Source organism: Xenopus tropicalis, chromosome 6 (assembly GCF_000004195.4).
Source record: "Xenopus tropicalis strain Nigerian chromosome 6, UCB_Xtro_10.0, whole genome shotgun sequence".
Taxonomy (NCBI): Eukaryota; Metazoa; Chordata; class Amphibia; order Anura; family Pipidae; genus Xenopus; species Xenopus tropicalis.
The window spans coordinates 66,553,610-66,571,285 of NC_030682.2; the positions used below are offsets into that span (position 1 = coordinate 66,553,610).

Genomic DNA, 17,676 nt, shown 5'->3' on the forward strand with positions numbered 1-17,676 from the left:
TCCTGGGAAGGTTCACCACTGTTCCATGTTTTTGCCATTTGTGGATAATGGCTCTCACTGTGGTTCGCTGGAGTCCCAAAGCTTTAGAAATGGCTTTATAACCTTTACCAGACTGATAGATCTCAATTACTTTTGTTCTCATTTGTTCCTGAATTTCTTTGGATCTTGGCATGATGTCTAGCTTTTGAGGTGCTTTTGGTCTACTTCTCTGTGTCAGGTAGCTCCTATTTAAGTGATTTCTTGATTGAAACAGGTGTGGCAGTAATCAGGCCTGGGGGTGACTACAGAAATTGATATTGAAATTGAAAATTGAAATTGATAAACCACAGTTAAGTTATTTTTTAACAAGGGGGGCAATCACTTTTTCACACAGGGCCATGTAGATTTGGAGTTTTTTTTCTCCCTTAATAACGTAAACCTTCATTTAAAAACTGCATTTTGTGTTCAATTATGTTATCTTTGACTAATAGTTAACGGTTTTTGATGAGCAGAAACATTTAAGTGTGACAAACATGCAAAAGAATAAGAAATCAGGAAGGGGGCAAATAGTTTTTCACACCACTGTAGCTGACTACTGAATTTCTGATACCTGATTTACTAGGAGACATGTAAACCCCCCCCAAAAAATGAATCGGTAAACAGCCTCTTTAAATTCTTTACCTGCCACTCCTGTTGTTCAAGGGTTAATGGTTAGGCTGCAGCATCCCTTAATCATTCCTTCTCCTCCTCTAACCCACTCAGGCCCCTCCCTTAGGAATTTACTGTGGCTCTTGGCTAACTGAGCATACTCAGTTCTTATCAGGCCACCAACACACACCCTCCAATCTAGCCAATGAAGGGATGATGGCATTGCTGGTTTCCATAGAAACTCTGCTTGAGAAACATGTTTTTTTTCACCTATCCCTCAGTCTTGAGCTCAGTTTAACTGTTATAGGGCACCATCCAAGCAGGACTTTTTATCAAAGTAAGTTCTGCCTGTGTAAGACTGCATTCTTCATTGCATGAACATTACAGCACACAACTGCTGTTTGCAGATCTAAATGTCACTGAAGATGTGAGAGGCAAAATAGCCGATGGTCAGTGTTCCCTCTAATTCCTTCTTGGCTATATGTAAGAAAACATCTGTTGTTTTCACATTTTAAACCTGTGTGCTTTTAAAAACTGTGTAATCAGATTAGAATACATGTGAAATGTTGTGTTTTTACACAAAGTTCTTTGTGTGCTCTATAATTTGTTGTGTGTGCTGGCCTCAAAATTTGTGTGTGTACACAAGCACACAACTTAAAGGGGACATTGTTACTGGATGTGAGAGCTGCTATTTATTTTATTAAAAGCAATGGTGCTGGCTAACGTAGGCGATATATGTAATACAAATGGTGTTGTTTGGCTGGGGAAATGTGCCCAACTTATATACATTGTAGGAAAATGTAGGGTTTACATGTCCTTTCATTTGGTTGACATGGATATTAAGTGAATATTTTTATGTGCAGTGTAGTGTCACAGCCTAATATCTTAGCTCATCGAGTTAAAATAGATAATACGCTTGGCAAATAAATAAGCCCCTGCATTTTATCCCATAGTTCTCTAAGAAAAATAGCCAGTCATATTTCCCTCCTGATTGATTGCTTGTGGACAGAAAAGCCTAGATTGTATTGAGATTACACTTGAACCAAACAGGGGGCTCTCTGTATTAACAGATTTGTATTTCACTATAAATTTGCAATACAAAGATGCGTTCTGGCTTGGAATGATTGATAATGAGTTGAACTGCGACATTGGTTACCTAAGCCAATTAATTAAGACCAAACTGCAGGATATAATTGTGATGAGGGGCAATTCTAAAAAAAAAACATGCCTATTGCATATTTGGATCATGCCTGATGACAATCAAACTTAAGGCCCATAAGAGAAAGCAGGCAGTCTGGCAGACTCCATATCCAGGAGTGAGTGAGCACCAGATTCATCGGATAGAAGAAATAAAGTTTATTAAAAGAAAACAGCATTTTGCCTGCTAATGTGAGATGTACACATTACACAGTACACAGGATGCCTGAAAGATTACATTTAACTGTCCCTCATCTAACTTGCCGCATATAAAATATTATGGGTTTTTTTTCTACCAGTTTATTTGTTTTATTTATTTATTTTTTTAAAGATTAGAAATGTTGAGACAAACCAGTGTCTGGACAATATGGCAAGAAAAGAGAATGAGAAAGTTGGTATCTTCAACTGCCATGGAATGGGAGGTAACCAGGTATGGTAGTTTAGATTATTGTAAGTAGCATCTAAGTCATTCCTAAGTGGATTAAAGGAAAACTATAACCCCCAAAAAATGTAGGTCTCTATAAGAATAAATTTCATAAATCTCATATGTAAAACCCTGCTTGATACAAATAAACAGTTTTCATAAAAATATATTTTTTTTGTAGTATCTGCCATTTGGTAATCCTAAATAGAAAATTGACACCAATGACACTCATACATGTTAGGTCAAATCAGCCAATTAATGGGCAAAGTTCTGTCTTTTGCTTTTACACTGCTTCTTGGTACAGTTAGAGCTGCAATATTTCTGGTTATGTGCTCTCGCAGGAAGCACAAAGACCATCACAAAATGGTGGCTGAAAGTAAAAGATATAAAAAGACAATATTTACTGATATATATATATTCCAGTTAGTAATATTCTTTAATAGACCATTTAATTGGATATAAAGTATTTTTATATAAAGTATTCTTTCTCAAGGTTTAGTTTTTCTTTAAGACACAAATATATGTTCACGTTTCATTGTTTTATCATTTATCTCTAACATGTATATAATTATTTCAAAAACTTAAAAACCTTGTACTGTACAGCACTGAAAGAAACAATAAGTTCAAAGTATTTAAATGCACATCAGCACATTATATATATATATATATATATATATATATATATATATATATATATATATATATATATATATATATATATATATATCCAAAAAAGACCAGCAACACCGAGTTATATTCCAAAAACAGTCAATTGTGTATTAAAAACGCATGAACAGCCTATATATATATATATATATATATATATATATATATATATATATATATATATATATATATATATATATATAATTCCACCTTTGCTGAATATCTGTAACAATAATTGGCTATTTCAATATGAGTGATCCTGTATTTCAAGAAGAAAATGCTCAAGGCTCTAGTGCTATAAATACTAGAGATCTGGCGTGAATGGATTTCTCCTAAGCAACATTAGTGTGTGATGACTTCATAAATCTTTCCTGATTCCTTATTGAGGTCTGGTGGTTTAACTCCACTTAATGTGTCACCCTCTGCAAGCACATCTAAATTGCAATTTGCTCTTTTTGCCGTTTCTGTGTGCATAGTGCAATATGGAAAGACATACCACCTAAAGTATAAGTTTTGCTGGCAAAAGGATTTTTTTATTTTTAAAGGTGCAAAGTTTGGTGGAGTATGTAACTGCTTCTTAAATACAGCATTACAAACACAATTGCAGAAGTTGCATTTAAAGCTTTTTTTTTTTTTTTTTTTTTTTGCTCAAAATGGTATATTTAAAAATTTAAATTGTAGATGTGTTCAGGAGAGCACTTTCTGCATATTACGTGAGGCCTTCATAAATATAGCTCCCTCCATTACACCATCATCCCCTGTATGGAAATGCTAGTGATGGACATTGGAAGAATGATTCATAGGAGAACAAAAGAGAAAGAGCTGACCAAATAGCGTTCTGTTGTGCTTTCCAATTTGACAATGCGCCCAGACTGCCCATACTAGGCGCACTCTCTTTATTTTCTTCATATATTAATTTTGACTCTTATACTACTGACACATGGCTTTGTGCCATTGTTAGGCAGTTGCATTTTGCCTGACGGAATTATTGATCTGTGTGCCCAGGTGATGGTGAACCTACATGGCGCAGATGCATTTTTCAGTTTATACAAAACATAATCAGCTTGCTTCAGCTACATGGTTTCATGAGTCAGAAGCAGCAGAAGCGAAGAGACTATATAAAAAGCAAGTCAGATACTTTTTTCAGTAGCTATAACATTTACAAATAAATGTAAAAGTGCTGGCAATTTGTAATTAACAAATACAAAAATAAATTTTATTATGCAAAAATTGTTTCTGGGTGGAGATGTTCACCTTTGAGTTAACTTTTAGAGCAATGTAGAGAGTAATATTGTGACAATTTGCAATTGGTCTTTACTTTTTATTAATTGTGTTTTTTTTAATTATTTTGTTCAGCAGTTCTCCAGTTTGGAATTTTAGCAGCTATCTGGATGCTAGGATCCAAATTATCTTCGCAACCAGGGAGTGGTTTAAATGAGGGACTGGAATAGGAGAGGGCTAGATTAGACAGATAAGTAATAAAAAGTAACAATAAAGTTGTAAGCTCACAGAGCAATAGTATTTTGGCTGCTGGGGTCAGTGACCCCAATTTTAAATCTGGGATAAGTCAAAATAAGAGAAATAATTTAAAAACTATAGAATAAAATAATAAATAGCAAAGGCCAAGTGAAAAAAATTGCTTAAAAAAAATTGCTTAAAATTGGCCATTCTATAACAATAAAAGTTAATTTAAAGGTGAACAACCCTTTTAAGTGATGCCACAACTATGTTTATATAGTTCTGTCTCTAAGATCAGAAAAAGTGTTATAACTGTACTAATATTGTTCAATAATTGAATTTGTATTTAACTTGTATATTTAATTGATTTATATTTCAGTTGTTGGAGGCATGTCATTGATTTATTAAATGTCTGCTTTTCAACATTCAGTAACATTAAACCTGACCTATTCTGACTTTTTTTTCTTTTATCCTCTCCCAAGGTTTTCTCCTATACAGCCAGCAAAGAAATACGAACAGATGATTTATGTTTAGATGTCTCTAAACTTAATGGTCCAGTCATAATGCTAAAGTGTCACCACTTAAGAGGCAATCAGTTATGGGAGTATGATCCAGTGGTAGGTATCCTTGATGATGATAGAATGTTGTAACCCACGATTATCTCCAAATATTTTGACTTATATATAGAGTATATTAATTATATCCAAAAATCATATGATACCATATGATTTGAGAATTGACCACTGAACAATTAATGTTAATCACATGAATGAAAATATTAAGAATTTTAATAAAAATAAATAATAGTAAATGCAAATAAAGTGACTTTGCACATTTTTATAGTGATATCTGTGTATGTGGACCTGGGATTTAGGGGCACGTCCCCAAAACATTGTTTGAACAAACACTGGGGTCTATCTCCCTTTTGCATTTGCCTCAAAGTGATCTCCCACTGTTTAAGAAAAGTAGGTAATAAGGAATACATTTTGTGTGTGCAGATTCACCCACATGTATAGCCTTGGTTTCGTCAACTATAGCCTTGAAGACAGAACCAACTATTTGGCAAAGATCTTGTTTTCTGTGCTGTGAACAGATATTTCTATACGTATACACTAGTAAACTGGTAATGCCTATGCTCATATGTTTTTTATGACATATGCTACTTTCACAAAGTCTATATAAACCCTGTGCTGTCACAGTGTCAACAGGTGGATTGTAAAAAGTTTTGGGCCCTGATGGATATTAGCTAGAGCTGACTGTAAAGCACCTGTTTGTGCATCTACATATGGTTCCTAACAGGCTCCCATATATTCCTAGGAGGCCAAATCATCCAAAGGTTCAAGGTTTTTACAGGCTCGATTCTTCCAGTGTCGCCCTGATTCCAAAACAGTTGGGCCACTGTAAAAAATTGCACTCATTGCATTCCCTTTGAAGTGTATATTTTGAACATTGTGCCAACTTTTCTGAAAACAGAGCTGTATATCGAGGTTACAGGAAGATAAACAACACTTTTTTCTAAAATTATATATCCTTATGTCGCAGTAATATTTTTTGATACTTCTATTATGTATCAATACATGTCACTGGTGAAAGTATCAAACGTACACTTCAGATTGCATGTATATGGTGAGTGTAACCACCTTCTTTGCTGATGTGAGACAAGTGCCCTTTAAGGAAGCTGACGGTGTGTAATTGCTTTCTGTCTCTATTGCAATTGATGTCATTCAATTGATCTTTTAGCTGTCTGGCAATTCACAATGTCATCTTTCTTTCGGGCAGTTGATGTATGAATGTACCTGATACATTGAATTGCAGTACTTACCCTTGAATGCCATTAAGACTTTGTCCTCATTTTTTGTAAATGATGTCCAGTGTTAGAATTGTTTATCTCCTTTATATAAGCTGGACTGTAGAGTCTGATATATCTTTTGTGTGATTATTACTTTTCTAAAATTGAAGGCTGTGGTAGCTTCCTAAACCGATATTGCTAACAGGATGAATAAAGCATACAGATACACTGAATCAAACCAGTAAGTGGCCTTCCACCCTCCCAAAACACTTCTACAAAAATTACATTATTTATAAGAAAACTTTTCAATGTGATCTTTTGGGATTTTTTTTTAAATTCGAAATGCAAATTAAAGGACCAGTAAAACAAAAATATAGAAATCGTTTATTTGAGCTCTCACATTCGTTAAGTTATAATCACTGCATGTTCAAATACTTCCATTTAAGGGAAATCCTTGTTACTCGCAGTTTATTTAACTGATTTCTGCAGAAATCTCTAATTTGTTGCATTAAAAATTCAGTTCTAAGTTCCATATCTTCATTGGTATTTAAAGCCTTGCTTGTAACTCTGACTAAAAAGACCTACAGAAGCTGGGTGACCTACCACAAGCTGGGTGTTGTTCAACTGACAGGTCCTGCTGCTTTGTAGAGCTGTGTAACTTGAAGTGGTCAAAACTTGTTGTCTTATGAACCTATAAGTGTCCCTGCAGGGTTTATTGGTGACATAAAAGTTCTGTGACATAAGACACATCTGAGATTGTGGCTTTTCTCAGAGTCTTGACTCTGTCTTGACAATTTCACAGTGTATATAATAGTCAAATATTTAATGTGTTTAAGTTACACAGATAAATAGATTTCTAATATTGATATATTGCCTGTAGAAGAAATCTAAGCCCCATTGAAACATAAAAGGAATTTTATATCGCACACATATACACTGCAATTAAAGCACAAACTATTTGTATTGCTTTAGGTTAAAATGTTTCTGTTCTAAATACATGGAGTTTTCTCCTTTGTTCTAGTCTGTGTGGGAAAAAAGATCCCCTAAAATATGTTTATAAAGGGTTTACAATATATATCTTGTTACCGAATAATAGAAACGTTGACTTTTTCTGACACAGCTTGTTAATGAATTAGGTAGAAGGGGTATGAACTTTTGTTAGCTGTGTTCCTGTTTCTTTATTAAGCAATGATGATACAAGGCAGCAGTGATTTTTGTTGCTAACAACCAAAGAAATTCTAATAATAGTTCCTGTTTCATGCCTCTATAAAATTAGCCATAACTGAGCATAATTCTCTTTTGTGCAGCATGGGTAGTTGGGTGGGCTTCAGTATTTTTAGCTGCGGTTTTGTACGGTCTAAACCGATGTGACTAATTTATGTAAACACATAACCCATGAAGTCATGCAAATTTTACTCTGTTCCCTGGTACCTGTGTAGCTTTAATTTGCCTATAAAAAAAATTCAAATCCTGTTAGTTTAGCAGACAGCAGAACCTTTAGTGTAGCCTTGGGCTCAGTTCATTTTTATCATGCCACAGTGTGAGAACTAACACACCTCTAATATGTCCTTTTTAATTATGAAGGTGGCAAGTCCTTGCCAAGTTATGTCAGGCTGAGTGCTAACGTGGCATAAAGCCCACATAGCTGATTCACTGTGGCGCTTGCCAGGCAGCACCTTTTATACAAATGTGAACAGATGCCTCCAAATTTTTTTCCTTTCATTCCAGTGCAATTAAAATAACTGCTGGTTCTCCAAGTTCATCCTTTGTAAAAAGGCATAGCTCTGCATTTATAGACCAACAGTTGCATTCCCCAAAAACAGAATATTTTAATATTGCTGAAGTGCTTCTAATCTGAGCAAGAAAGTATGATTTAATATATTTGTATTGGCCAATCATATGTTTGTTTTGATTGTTTAACTCATACTGACTGGATCTATTCAAGTATAATGTCTTATAACCCTGGTATGCTTTAGCACCATTTAGGGTGATGGCATATAACCCTGTGTTGTCCCACCAGAGATTTACATTATAGCTAATGGGAAAGCATTTGCAGCAGATTTGATGACCATGGTAGCACAAATTTAACTCCGGAGAACTGCGGGTAATTTACCTTTAAATGAACTTTTAGTATGTATTAACGTGTAGTATGTAGAGAATGCTATTCTGAGACAATTTGCAGTTGTCTTCATTTTTATTAGTTGCAGTTTTTTAATTAATTGGATTTTTGTTCAGCAGCTTTCTTGTTTGGGATTTCAGCTGCAATTTGGTTTCTAGGGTCCAATTTAACCTAGCAACCATGCAGTGGTTTAAAAAAATGGAAAGTTTAGTAATAACAATAGAATTGTAGCCTCACAGAGCAATAATATTATGGCTGCTGGGGTCAGTGACACCTAGGAAAAAAAGTCTGAAGAGGAAGGCAAATTTAAAAACTACATAAAATAAAAAATGGAGACCAGAAAAGTTGCTAAGCATAGGCCATTCTATAACCTACTAACTGTTAACCTGAAGGTAAAAGCAATGATCAATCAACCTTTAACAATCTGAGATGGCATTTTAAAGGCAACCTAATGCTGCATTGAATGAGGCAGTGACAGCAGGGAATCTTTTGGCAGAGATATGGGTGAAGAGCTTTCCCTTGGCTGGTGGGATGGCATACATGGCGGCGTAATTTCAGTGAAATCGCAGAAGTTTCCTCTCAAGGTAACTTCTGCGATTTCACTGAAATCACGCCGCCGCGTATGCCATCCCACCAGCATTTCGGGGAGATAAGTCGCCCGCGAACAGGGAGATTTGTCACGCCGTGTGCCAGAGCCCTTAAAGCAAAGAAAGCCCTAAAATCAGTGTATTAAAAAAAAAAAAATACATAAAAAAAGAATGTTACTAGTTTTTCACATGTATGCCTGCAATAGTGGTTCGCTACTTTTCACACAATTAACTAAATATGTAATATTCATTCAGCTGTATATATATTAAGTTGTAACTTACTTACCTGGTTTGCATAGGAGTGGTACTTAGTTAATTATGTCTTTAAAAATCCTAAGCTATTATGCTTTGTGTATATTTTGTCTTGCGTTTTTAATAAATATTTATTTTTTAATCTAATTTCTTCCAGAAACTAACACTGGTGCATGTGAATAGTAACCAGTGTTTGGACAAAGCTGCAGAGGAGGACAGCCAAGTACCCAGCATCAGAGATTGCAGTGGGAGCCGTTCTCAGCAGTGGCTGCTGCGCAATGTCACACTCCCAGAGAATTTTTAAATTCTTACTTGATGGAAAATAAAAACACGTTTAAAAAATGATGACTGCGCTACCTCTGCACATGTGACTTGCACATCCCTTAGTATCCTGAGAAGGAAACTGTTTTCTGCAACTGTAGGACAGGGGGGCACAAATCAGCTCAGAATACCTACCTAGGGGCTTATCAGTAGCTGAAACCAAGCCCACCCCTTAGAGGATGTAAACTGGCACACTTTGTATCATAACTGTGCACATTAAAGTTTACAAGGAGAATCAGTCTCTCTCATCAAGGAATTGTCAAGGCAAAGATTTAAAGACTTCGTGAACCATCCTGTTGGCTTTTGGGAGAGTTGCATATCAGTATATATTGCACATCAGGACCCTCAATTGAATATTTGATTCTTTAAATTCACGCTGCTGGGAATATCACTGCAAAAGCACGCCATATTCCAAGGACAGAATGTTCAGTACCTAAACGGCAGAATCAAATAATCCAACGCAGATTTGCACAAAAAGTTCCTACGTGCAAAAACAGGGTTTCAAAGGAGTTTCAAAATCACATATCTCAAAAGTACAATTTGTTATAGTAGAATATCTGATTTATATGTAGATTTTATACCTCTGCTAAGACAATAACCAGTAACAGATCACCTTTGTTTCAGTTGCTTGATAGCAAATAGTAGAATATATTTTTCATGATGGCAATCATAATTTTTACAAATGGAGATGGGCTGAATTTTTTGTTTGTTGGGGAAATAACAAATCAAGTTTGTTTTTAATGTATGTTTGCTACACCTTAAAGGTTTTCTTAACCCCACTCTGCAGCATAAACATTGCTTCACCTGACCTTTTTTATGTGTACAACATATTAGATAAACCGTAGAAATGCAGGTTTTTGTCATACTTGGAATTTTCTCTAGTGGACTATTCCATGCAACAACAATTTTAATTTATTGGAGGGATCAATAAAACATATATCTCATTTATTATATAGGAGAGAGGCTTATATGCACTGACTAATATGTTGTAACCTTTACTTTAGTTTATATTCACCAGTGACGGCTGTAGAAAGCATTATTGTTAGGAATCCTGAATAGTGCTGGTTGGTGGCAATGTTTTGTTCTGGAAAAGCTGAAAGAGGGAAAAACGCATTGCCTGTATAGCTTGTAAAATGATGTGCCCTCTTTGCTGCTAAAGGAAAATGTATAACATCTATACAAGTGAGCCTGACTTATAAATAAATGTATGAAGGCCATTGTATAAATCCTAGTATCATTTTGTGTTGCCTACTGTAGTGTAGGTTAGTGATACAATAAGTCACCATTCAGAATATGCCTTCTTATCATCCCCCATATTTATCATATGCCGAGCCAGGGCTTTATTTAGTTTCTACCCTAAAAATACTTATTGCTGCTACTTGGCAAACATTCTCTTCGTAGCACTAATGTTTAGATTCCTATATTTTCACATAGGAAATGACAGAGGAAGTTTGTTTGAATGTATACTTACATGTATCTAAAGTGGCACCTATGCATAAATTGGGCTTTAGTTTCAGTTGGTGCACTGCTGCCGGATCATCAGTAGTTATGCCCTGCAGAGATTTATTGTGCAATACTGAATACAAAGAAAAAAGGTACTTTTTGTCATTTAATTGCATATGACTTGAACATGGTGCTTATTTAATTAATTTTAAAACAACTTGGTAATATGGATTCAAGTAGATGAATCATAAGGGATCATGTGTGGCAATGAGGTATATTATATATTATGCATATCAAAACAATTGTCTCGTAGAAGTTTGTTACATCTTGCAAAAAGAGGTTTAGAAGGGGAGTTATGTAACTCAAGTGACATTGTAAGCTAATGGTGCACAGGGGTTTTGGATCTTTGTGTGGAGATCTATGGTAATTCCGATGCCAGTGCTTAGTGACAACTGGAATGGGAATGGTAAATATGTTCTTTGTCAGCATGTAGAGAATTCTTTGGAACCCAGTAGTTGGCTTTTAAAGCAATCCCCTTCTACAGGCATAGGCCATGTCTTCCCCACTCATATGAAGGGGTAATGGCTGTCAGTAGTCTGATTTGTTTGCTTAAAAGCCCATGCACCTTTAGCCATAGGAAATTAACATAGTTAAAAAAAAAATTTCTTTTATTCAGAATTTCAATCACATTAATAAATATTGGCTTATTCTTTAGAATACCCTAGATTCTCCTAATTCTGCTGAGAAAAATAAAACTTGTTCATCAGTATGCAGAAGCAATGCTGATCTGTAAGATCGCAGAATAAAAATGCCTTGGAGGGTGGCATCCAATCTTGGCAGTTTATGTACAGGCCAAAGCCTGCCCAAAGGGGTCCATAAACCTCTTATGACATAATTTGAATCTAATATACCCCTATGACTGTTGTACATTGGATTGTGCCTGTAGGCCAGTGCATATACAGCATATAAATGCACCAAAGTTTCACACTACCTAACAAACCAACAGTTTAGAATCAAGGCATTTCTCTTTGAGTGGCTAAAATTGTATTCTAGCCATACCCTCTGTACAGTTTTAAAATGAATCAGCACCAACACTTAATGTTTCTGGGTTAAAGCAAAACAACAGATATATCAAGGTGAGGCAAATTTCACATTAAATTCATGCATTCAAGTAATGAATGTTGCACTCTGAATAGATTGCCAAATTGTTTACATTTCAGAAGTTTCTTTAAATCTACTTTTTGAAACCGTCACAATTAAAATGTACAAAACAAAATGAGTTTTGTTAAAATGCTCTGTGTTTTATCTGTTTTATTTCAAATGAAGGCGTTACTTATGGGGGAAGTTCTGCAATCTGTTGTCTTTTTTTTTTGTCTGTTAAATGTATGTTTTTTTCAAACATTCTTATTTTACAAATCAATAAGCATGTGGGGGGGTTTTTTTTGTCTTTTTAATTCACTTACCATTGTGTTTAGCAGCGCAAATGTTCTTGTATTTTTCACTGTTTAAAGGACTGCCAAAAATGAATGGAAATGGAATTATGAAGGTTGGGATATCAAACCCTTTTTAATTTATATATACTTGTCAGATGTAATATAATGGAATTTGTAAACAACAGATTGCTGTAGATGCTTCTTATTGTTTGCAAGATGATAGATCCTGCCTTATATGCTACTATCAGCCACTTCCACAGTACTAACCTTTTAATGCCAGTAGGACTTGCAACAGATTGCAGAGCAGTGTGTAGCAGGCCCAGTCGCAGCAAAGTGATAAAAATCTAACTATTCCTCTACTTCACATTTTTCCTGGTGACATTTTTTCATGTGTAAAATTAAATAATGGGCAGGGTTTATTGTAAACTGTTAAAATGTTGGGATATAAATATTTTTCTGTAGCTTTTAATATCAAAAAAGATTACATTCACTTTGACATACAATTTTGGGCACATTGACATGAAGTTGGCTAACATGCATTTCATTAATAAACAAAAAAGTGATCTGAAAACAATTCTGGTATAGTAATTTTTATAACAGATGTTTTTTGGAATAAAAGGCAGTCGAAAACATAACGTGTGAATTCATTCATTTATTGTTGTTGGTTTACGCCTAGGAGTAATGGTTTCAAAATGTGCCTTGAGCCCCCACTCCAACAGATCAATCAGAATTACCTACACTATAACCGCTCAGCTTCTTTGGGGAGGTTTGAGAACTGCTTCAATAGAAGGATTTAAGACAAGTAAATGATTTATAAAAATGTTCTTTGCTTCCCGTAATCCTTGTTCATATTTTTCTTTTTTTTATAACTTTAAATTTTTATTGAAAAAGATCAAGTTTGCATCCAGTCAGCCATCCATATTTTTCATTCCTGCACCAGAATAACTGAATGTAAGTTGTTTCACCCAGACAGATGTGCTGCAGCACTAGAACATAATAATGCAACTCACAGTTAACGGGGTTCAGTGCCCAAATGACCGCAAATGTAATTCTAAGCAGCTTTTTAGTATACAGGTATATGGGATCCATTATCCAGAAAACTCCAAATTACAGGAAGGCCATCTCTCATAGACTCAATTTTAATCAAATAATTAAAATTACATGAAACAATTGGGGTTTTTAAAAAAAAAAAAAAAATAGACCCTGCCAGCGCTAGGCTATGTTGTTTGGCACATATGTGCATAATGAGCAACTCTCCCCCACTCGCTCTTTATGTGCCTGATATAGGGGTAGTGGATGTGCCTTCGTCACACACCCTCATACATCACAACTATGTGCATAATGAACAAGTTGTGGCACTCGCTCATTATGCACATACAGTATGTGTCACAACATGGATACCCGCACCAGGAGCTCCCTCCCTGAGACCGAAAGATGAAGTGCAAAGTAAAGGAGAGCACAAGGAACAACGTGGTCTGGGTGCAGATCTGTAGCTTGGAGGGAATTCCCTTAAGCAAATCTATGGCTTGCACACCTGTAAATCTATACAAATATTTAAACCCCCAAATACCCTGTTTTAAAGTAAGCTTTGAATTCCATGGGAGGGGGGGGGGGCAGTGCTATACATACAAGTGTTTGTAACTGTGGGAACAGGCGCTGCCATGATAGATCCAGTGGCCCCTTCTGTGACAACGTGGTATCTTGGCTTTACCAAGTAACATTGTCTAAGATAAACAATGAGATGGCATTTGCTTTTTCAGCACAAAATAAATATCTAACTAGGGATGAATTGAATTTACGACGTGGCCTTTTTTTTTTTTTTATTTACAAAGTGCTAAGTGGTTCTGTTTCCCTTCCATGTCCTAATTTTCTTATGTTATTTAGGGGTAGGATTTAGTTTGGGATTTGGTGCATCCCTTCATGTAATGTGTTTTGAGTTCTTTACATGTATTTAAGCACTTAAAAATATTTAAATACTTATGGGGAGATTAAAAAGATATTAAGAAGAAAAAAAAAACTCCCCCTTGCGTAGAATGCATGTTTAAACTTCTCATTTTCTGTGTTCTGGTACCATTATGTCTTGTACTAAAGCTGTAACAAAATTCAAAATTAGCACCAACTCATATTTAACACTGCCTACCATCATGGGCAAAAGCTGCAAAGCTATTCTCCAGCCATCGATGGTGAAATTGTTCTGAAATTATTCTACAGGTATGGGATCTGTTATTGGAAAACCTGCTATCTGGGAAGCTGAGAATTATGAGGCGGCTACCTCCCTTAGACTCCATTTTAATCAAAAAATTTAAATTTTAAAATATGATTTAATGCAATAGTGCCTTGACTTGATCCTAACTAGGATATATTTAATCTTTATTAGAGCAAAACAATCCTATTGGATTTATTTAATATTTAAATAATTTTTTAGTAGATTTAAAGTATGTCAAACCAAATAATCAAAAAACACCATATCCGAAAAACCCTGAGCATTCTAGATAACAAGTCTTATACCTGTACATAATAATGGCTTAAAACGATCTGCCAGCTCATGTGTCTATTCATTATCTGTCAGATACAGACATGGGCAAATCTACCGAGGACCTTTAATGCTAACTGGGCACTTAATCATAGGCCTATGATTAAGTGCCCAGCATTGGCACGAAATGCGTAGGATTTAAATATACTATGTTGTATTAGATTCTTAAATAAATAGCATATTTTAAGCAGCATATCTACGTCAGTCCGGTTTTTGTTGCCAGCCATTTGTCAAGATGAAGCAGTATCTTTTGAACTAGAAGCAGAGGGAGATGTAATAATGCTAAGTTGGAGGTGGGTAAGGAGGCAATGTAGGTTATATTAAAGCACTGAATATGCTCATGTAGCCCACTTTTGCAGATTCTGTGGCACTACCCGCTGATTTACTTTACTTTGGCGCTACAGGAGTCCTGAGCCCCCGCTTACTATGGGGGTTTACAGGGATTTCTCCCTTTTATGGCGTGCCTCCACCCAGGGATGGTCTTGTGGAACTATAATCCACCCCCTGGGAAACGATCAGGATGCTATGCCCCTTTTGGGACCCACGTACTCCTGGTGTAATATACCCCACCCTGGGGTTATTCCTTACCAGCGTAGTAGTGGTCCTCTGGGCTTAACAGATATTCCAACACAGCAGTATAGATGAAATAGATGCAAAGGTTTATTCAGGCAGAGACCTCTCCAGGAGTGGCATATCATTTACACACATGGCAGGGCTTTTCCTGTTGGGTACCCCCAAGGGCTCCCGGATGTGCTCCCCTCTAGGTGCTTTCCCCGGTACTTATGGCAAGACACTCCCTTATGGAGTTCTCCCAGTACTCATGCTAGGACGTTACACCACAGGGACCCACTCCGGTACTCTCGTATGGCACCCTCTGATCCGGCCTCCTGGACTAGCGGTGACTTGACCCACCTACCTAGCCACTTAGTGCCCTGCACTCCAGCAGATGTAATGCTGGGGGATCTTAATCCCACTACCACTCCTGGAGGGGCAATATCCGCCCATTCTAACTTCCTATACCCAGAAGCTATCCCAGCCTAAGATGGCTGTCCGCACATGGCTGCAACTCTTTATATGGGCCTATGCACCACCCTGTGGCCATAACCCGAACTACAGGTATACTCCCTGTTAACTATTTAGAACCCAGTCATCCCAGTGTCCCTGTTAACTAGCACCAACCAGTGGCCTAGTCTGGGGGTGTCTGTCCTAAGGGCCCATTTTTGGTAAACCCCTACATTCTTCCCCTGCTGGAAATTGTCACCTCCCGGCTGACACATCCCATCACAACCCAAAAATCTTACACAATACTTTTACCATACTGATAACATCACGCTTCACAGTTCCTCCAGGAGACTGCCAGGGTACAATGGACGAACTGGAAAGGAAAAGTGAGACATTACAACATTCCCACCCTTCAAAGTCTTGGTGAAAGTCCCCACAAGAGTCTCTGTCCCTTTTAGACATTTCACAACTCAAAGAAGCAAAAGGACAAGTTATTGCCCAAAATCAGCACTTTTATTAAACAGCAAAAGTGATTTTCTTGAACCCCCCCTCCTTGAGGGAGTTCATTTCCCAAGGTGATCCCACCTTGGGCCTTTTCATCCACCAACGGGTGGGCACTAGAATCAGTCCTTCTCGACGGACCGGATCCTCCTGGGTCAACTTAGAAACTTCCATCCATGAACTTGAACAGGAGCAGCACTCGCCTCCCAACCAGCCAGCTGGCTGCGGTGTGAGTTGTCCTCACCCACCTCCGACAGTTCCTTCTTGGAAGAGAACAAGTCCCTCCTGAGGGGTACACCAGAACAGTAGGTGTCACTCACCCTTTAACCGAAGAACTCCCCTCCTGGGGTAGACAAGTCCCTTAGGAGACACTTGCTCATACCATATAGGTAAATCGCATCTGTACATCGACATATGAAGCATAATAACTTGGGTGCGGCTTTTCTACCTGGACACCGGTGGGTAATTCTACCTTGGTGCTAAAATAGCAGGGCTTTGGATTTTTCCGTCCGCAGCTGTACACGGTGTGGCGTAAGACTGTGCGGCCCCACCACCATTCTTTTTCCAGCGCCCGGATGAACTTCCAAGCCGCCATTTTCTTCACTGGATCAGCCTTGTGCAGACACTTTCCAGCCCTTTTCTCTTTAGCAGCTATGTCCGCCACAACCCAATCGTCCATTAAGGTCTCCATCTTGTCGTACACCCATAGGGGTGCGTAGGGCATATAATATCCCCACAACTTAAAGATTTTATAGTTCATGACCTGCTGTATTCGGGACACACGACAGAATATGTCTGGGTCACCTCGGCCAGGTAATACCCAAAACTCCTTCTCCTCCTCCTTGGGAATTTTCCGGGGAGCTAGGAAGCCATCGGGTAACTTAAACACTGACGGGCTATAGGCATCCTCCTCATCAGCTTCATCTACAGGTTCCCATCCGGGAATCGGGGTTGCTAACGGCCCCGGTGGCTCCTTCAGAGAATCCACTTCACTTTCGGAGGACCTCTTATATAATGGGGTGGATGTTTAACCTCGGGTGTCTCCCCCTCATCACTTTCAGGTATGGGGCCCCGCTCTGCCTCCTCCGAGTATTGCTGCACCCCTTGGGGTTCTATCTCGTCGGCAGCTTGGGCTGTAGTGGTACATGGGGCATCAGGCAAAATGGCCACTGGCTCATTCTCCTCCCTCTCAGCTGGGGATACCCAGCCCTGTGGCTCGTCACTTACCCCTTGGGGTCTCTCGGTACTCTCGGCACCGGTGGCCATGGACCCTGAGGTCTCCACTTTCCACGGGTACATCTGCAGGGGTCCCGATACCAGGGAA

The 17,676-nt window shown here is 37.6% G+C and overlaps 1 protein-coding gene across 1 annotated transcript in view; it reads left to right on the top strand.

Annotated features, from left to right (window-relative positions):
• Positions 1 to 12,948, top strand: part of galnt1 (polypeptide N-acetylgalactosaminyltransferase 1) — a 77,373-nt gene extending 64,425 nt beyond the window's left edge. Inside the window, exons 10-12 of the mRNA XM_031903409.1 lie at positions 2,156 to 2,254; positions 4,855 to 4,989; positions 9,277 to 12,948. Coding sequence (XP_031759269.1) covers positions 2,156 to 2,254; positions 4,855 to 4,989; positions 9,277 to 9,423 — 381 coding nt within the window. The 3' untranslated portion in view covers positions 9,424 to 12,948. The remainder of the gene's footprint in view (positions 1 to 2,155; positions 2,255 to 4,854; positions 4,990 to 9,276) is intronic.
• Positions 12,949 to 17,676: the final 4,728 nt, after the last annotated feature.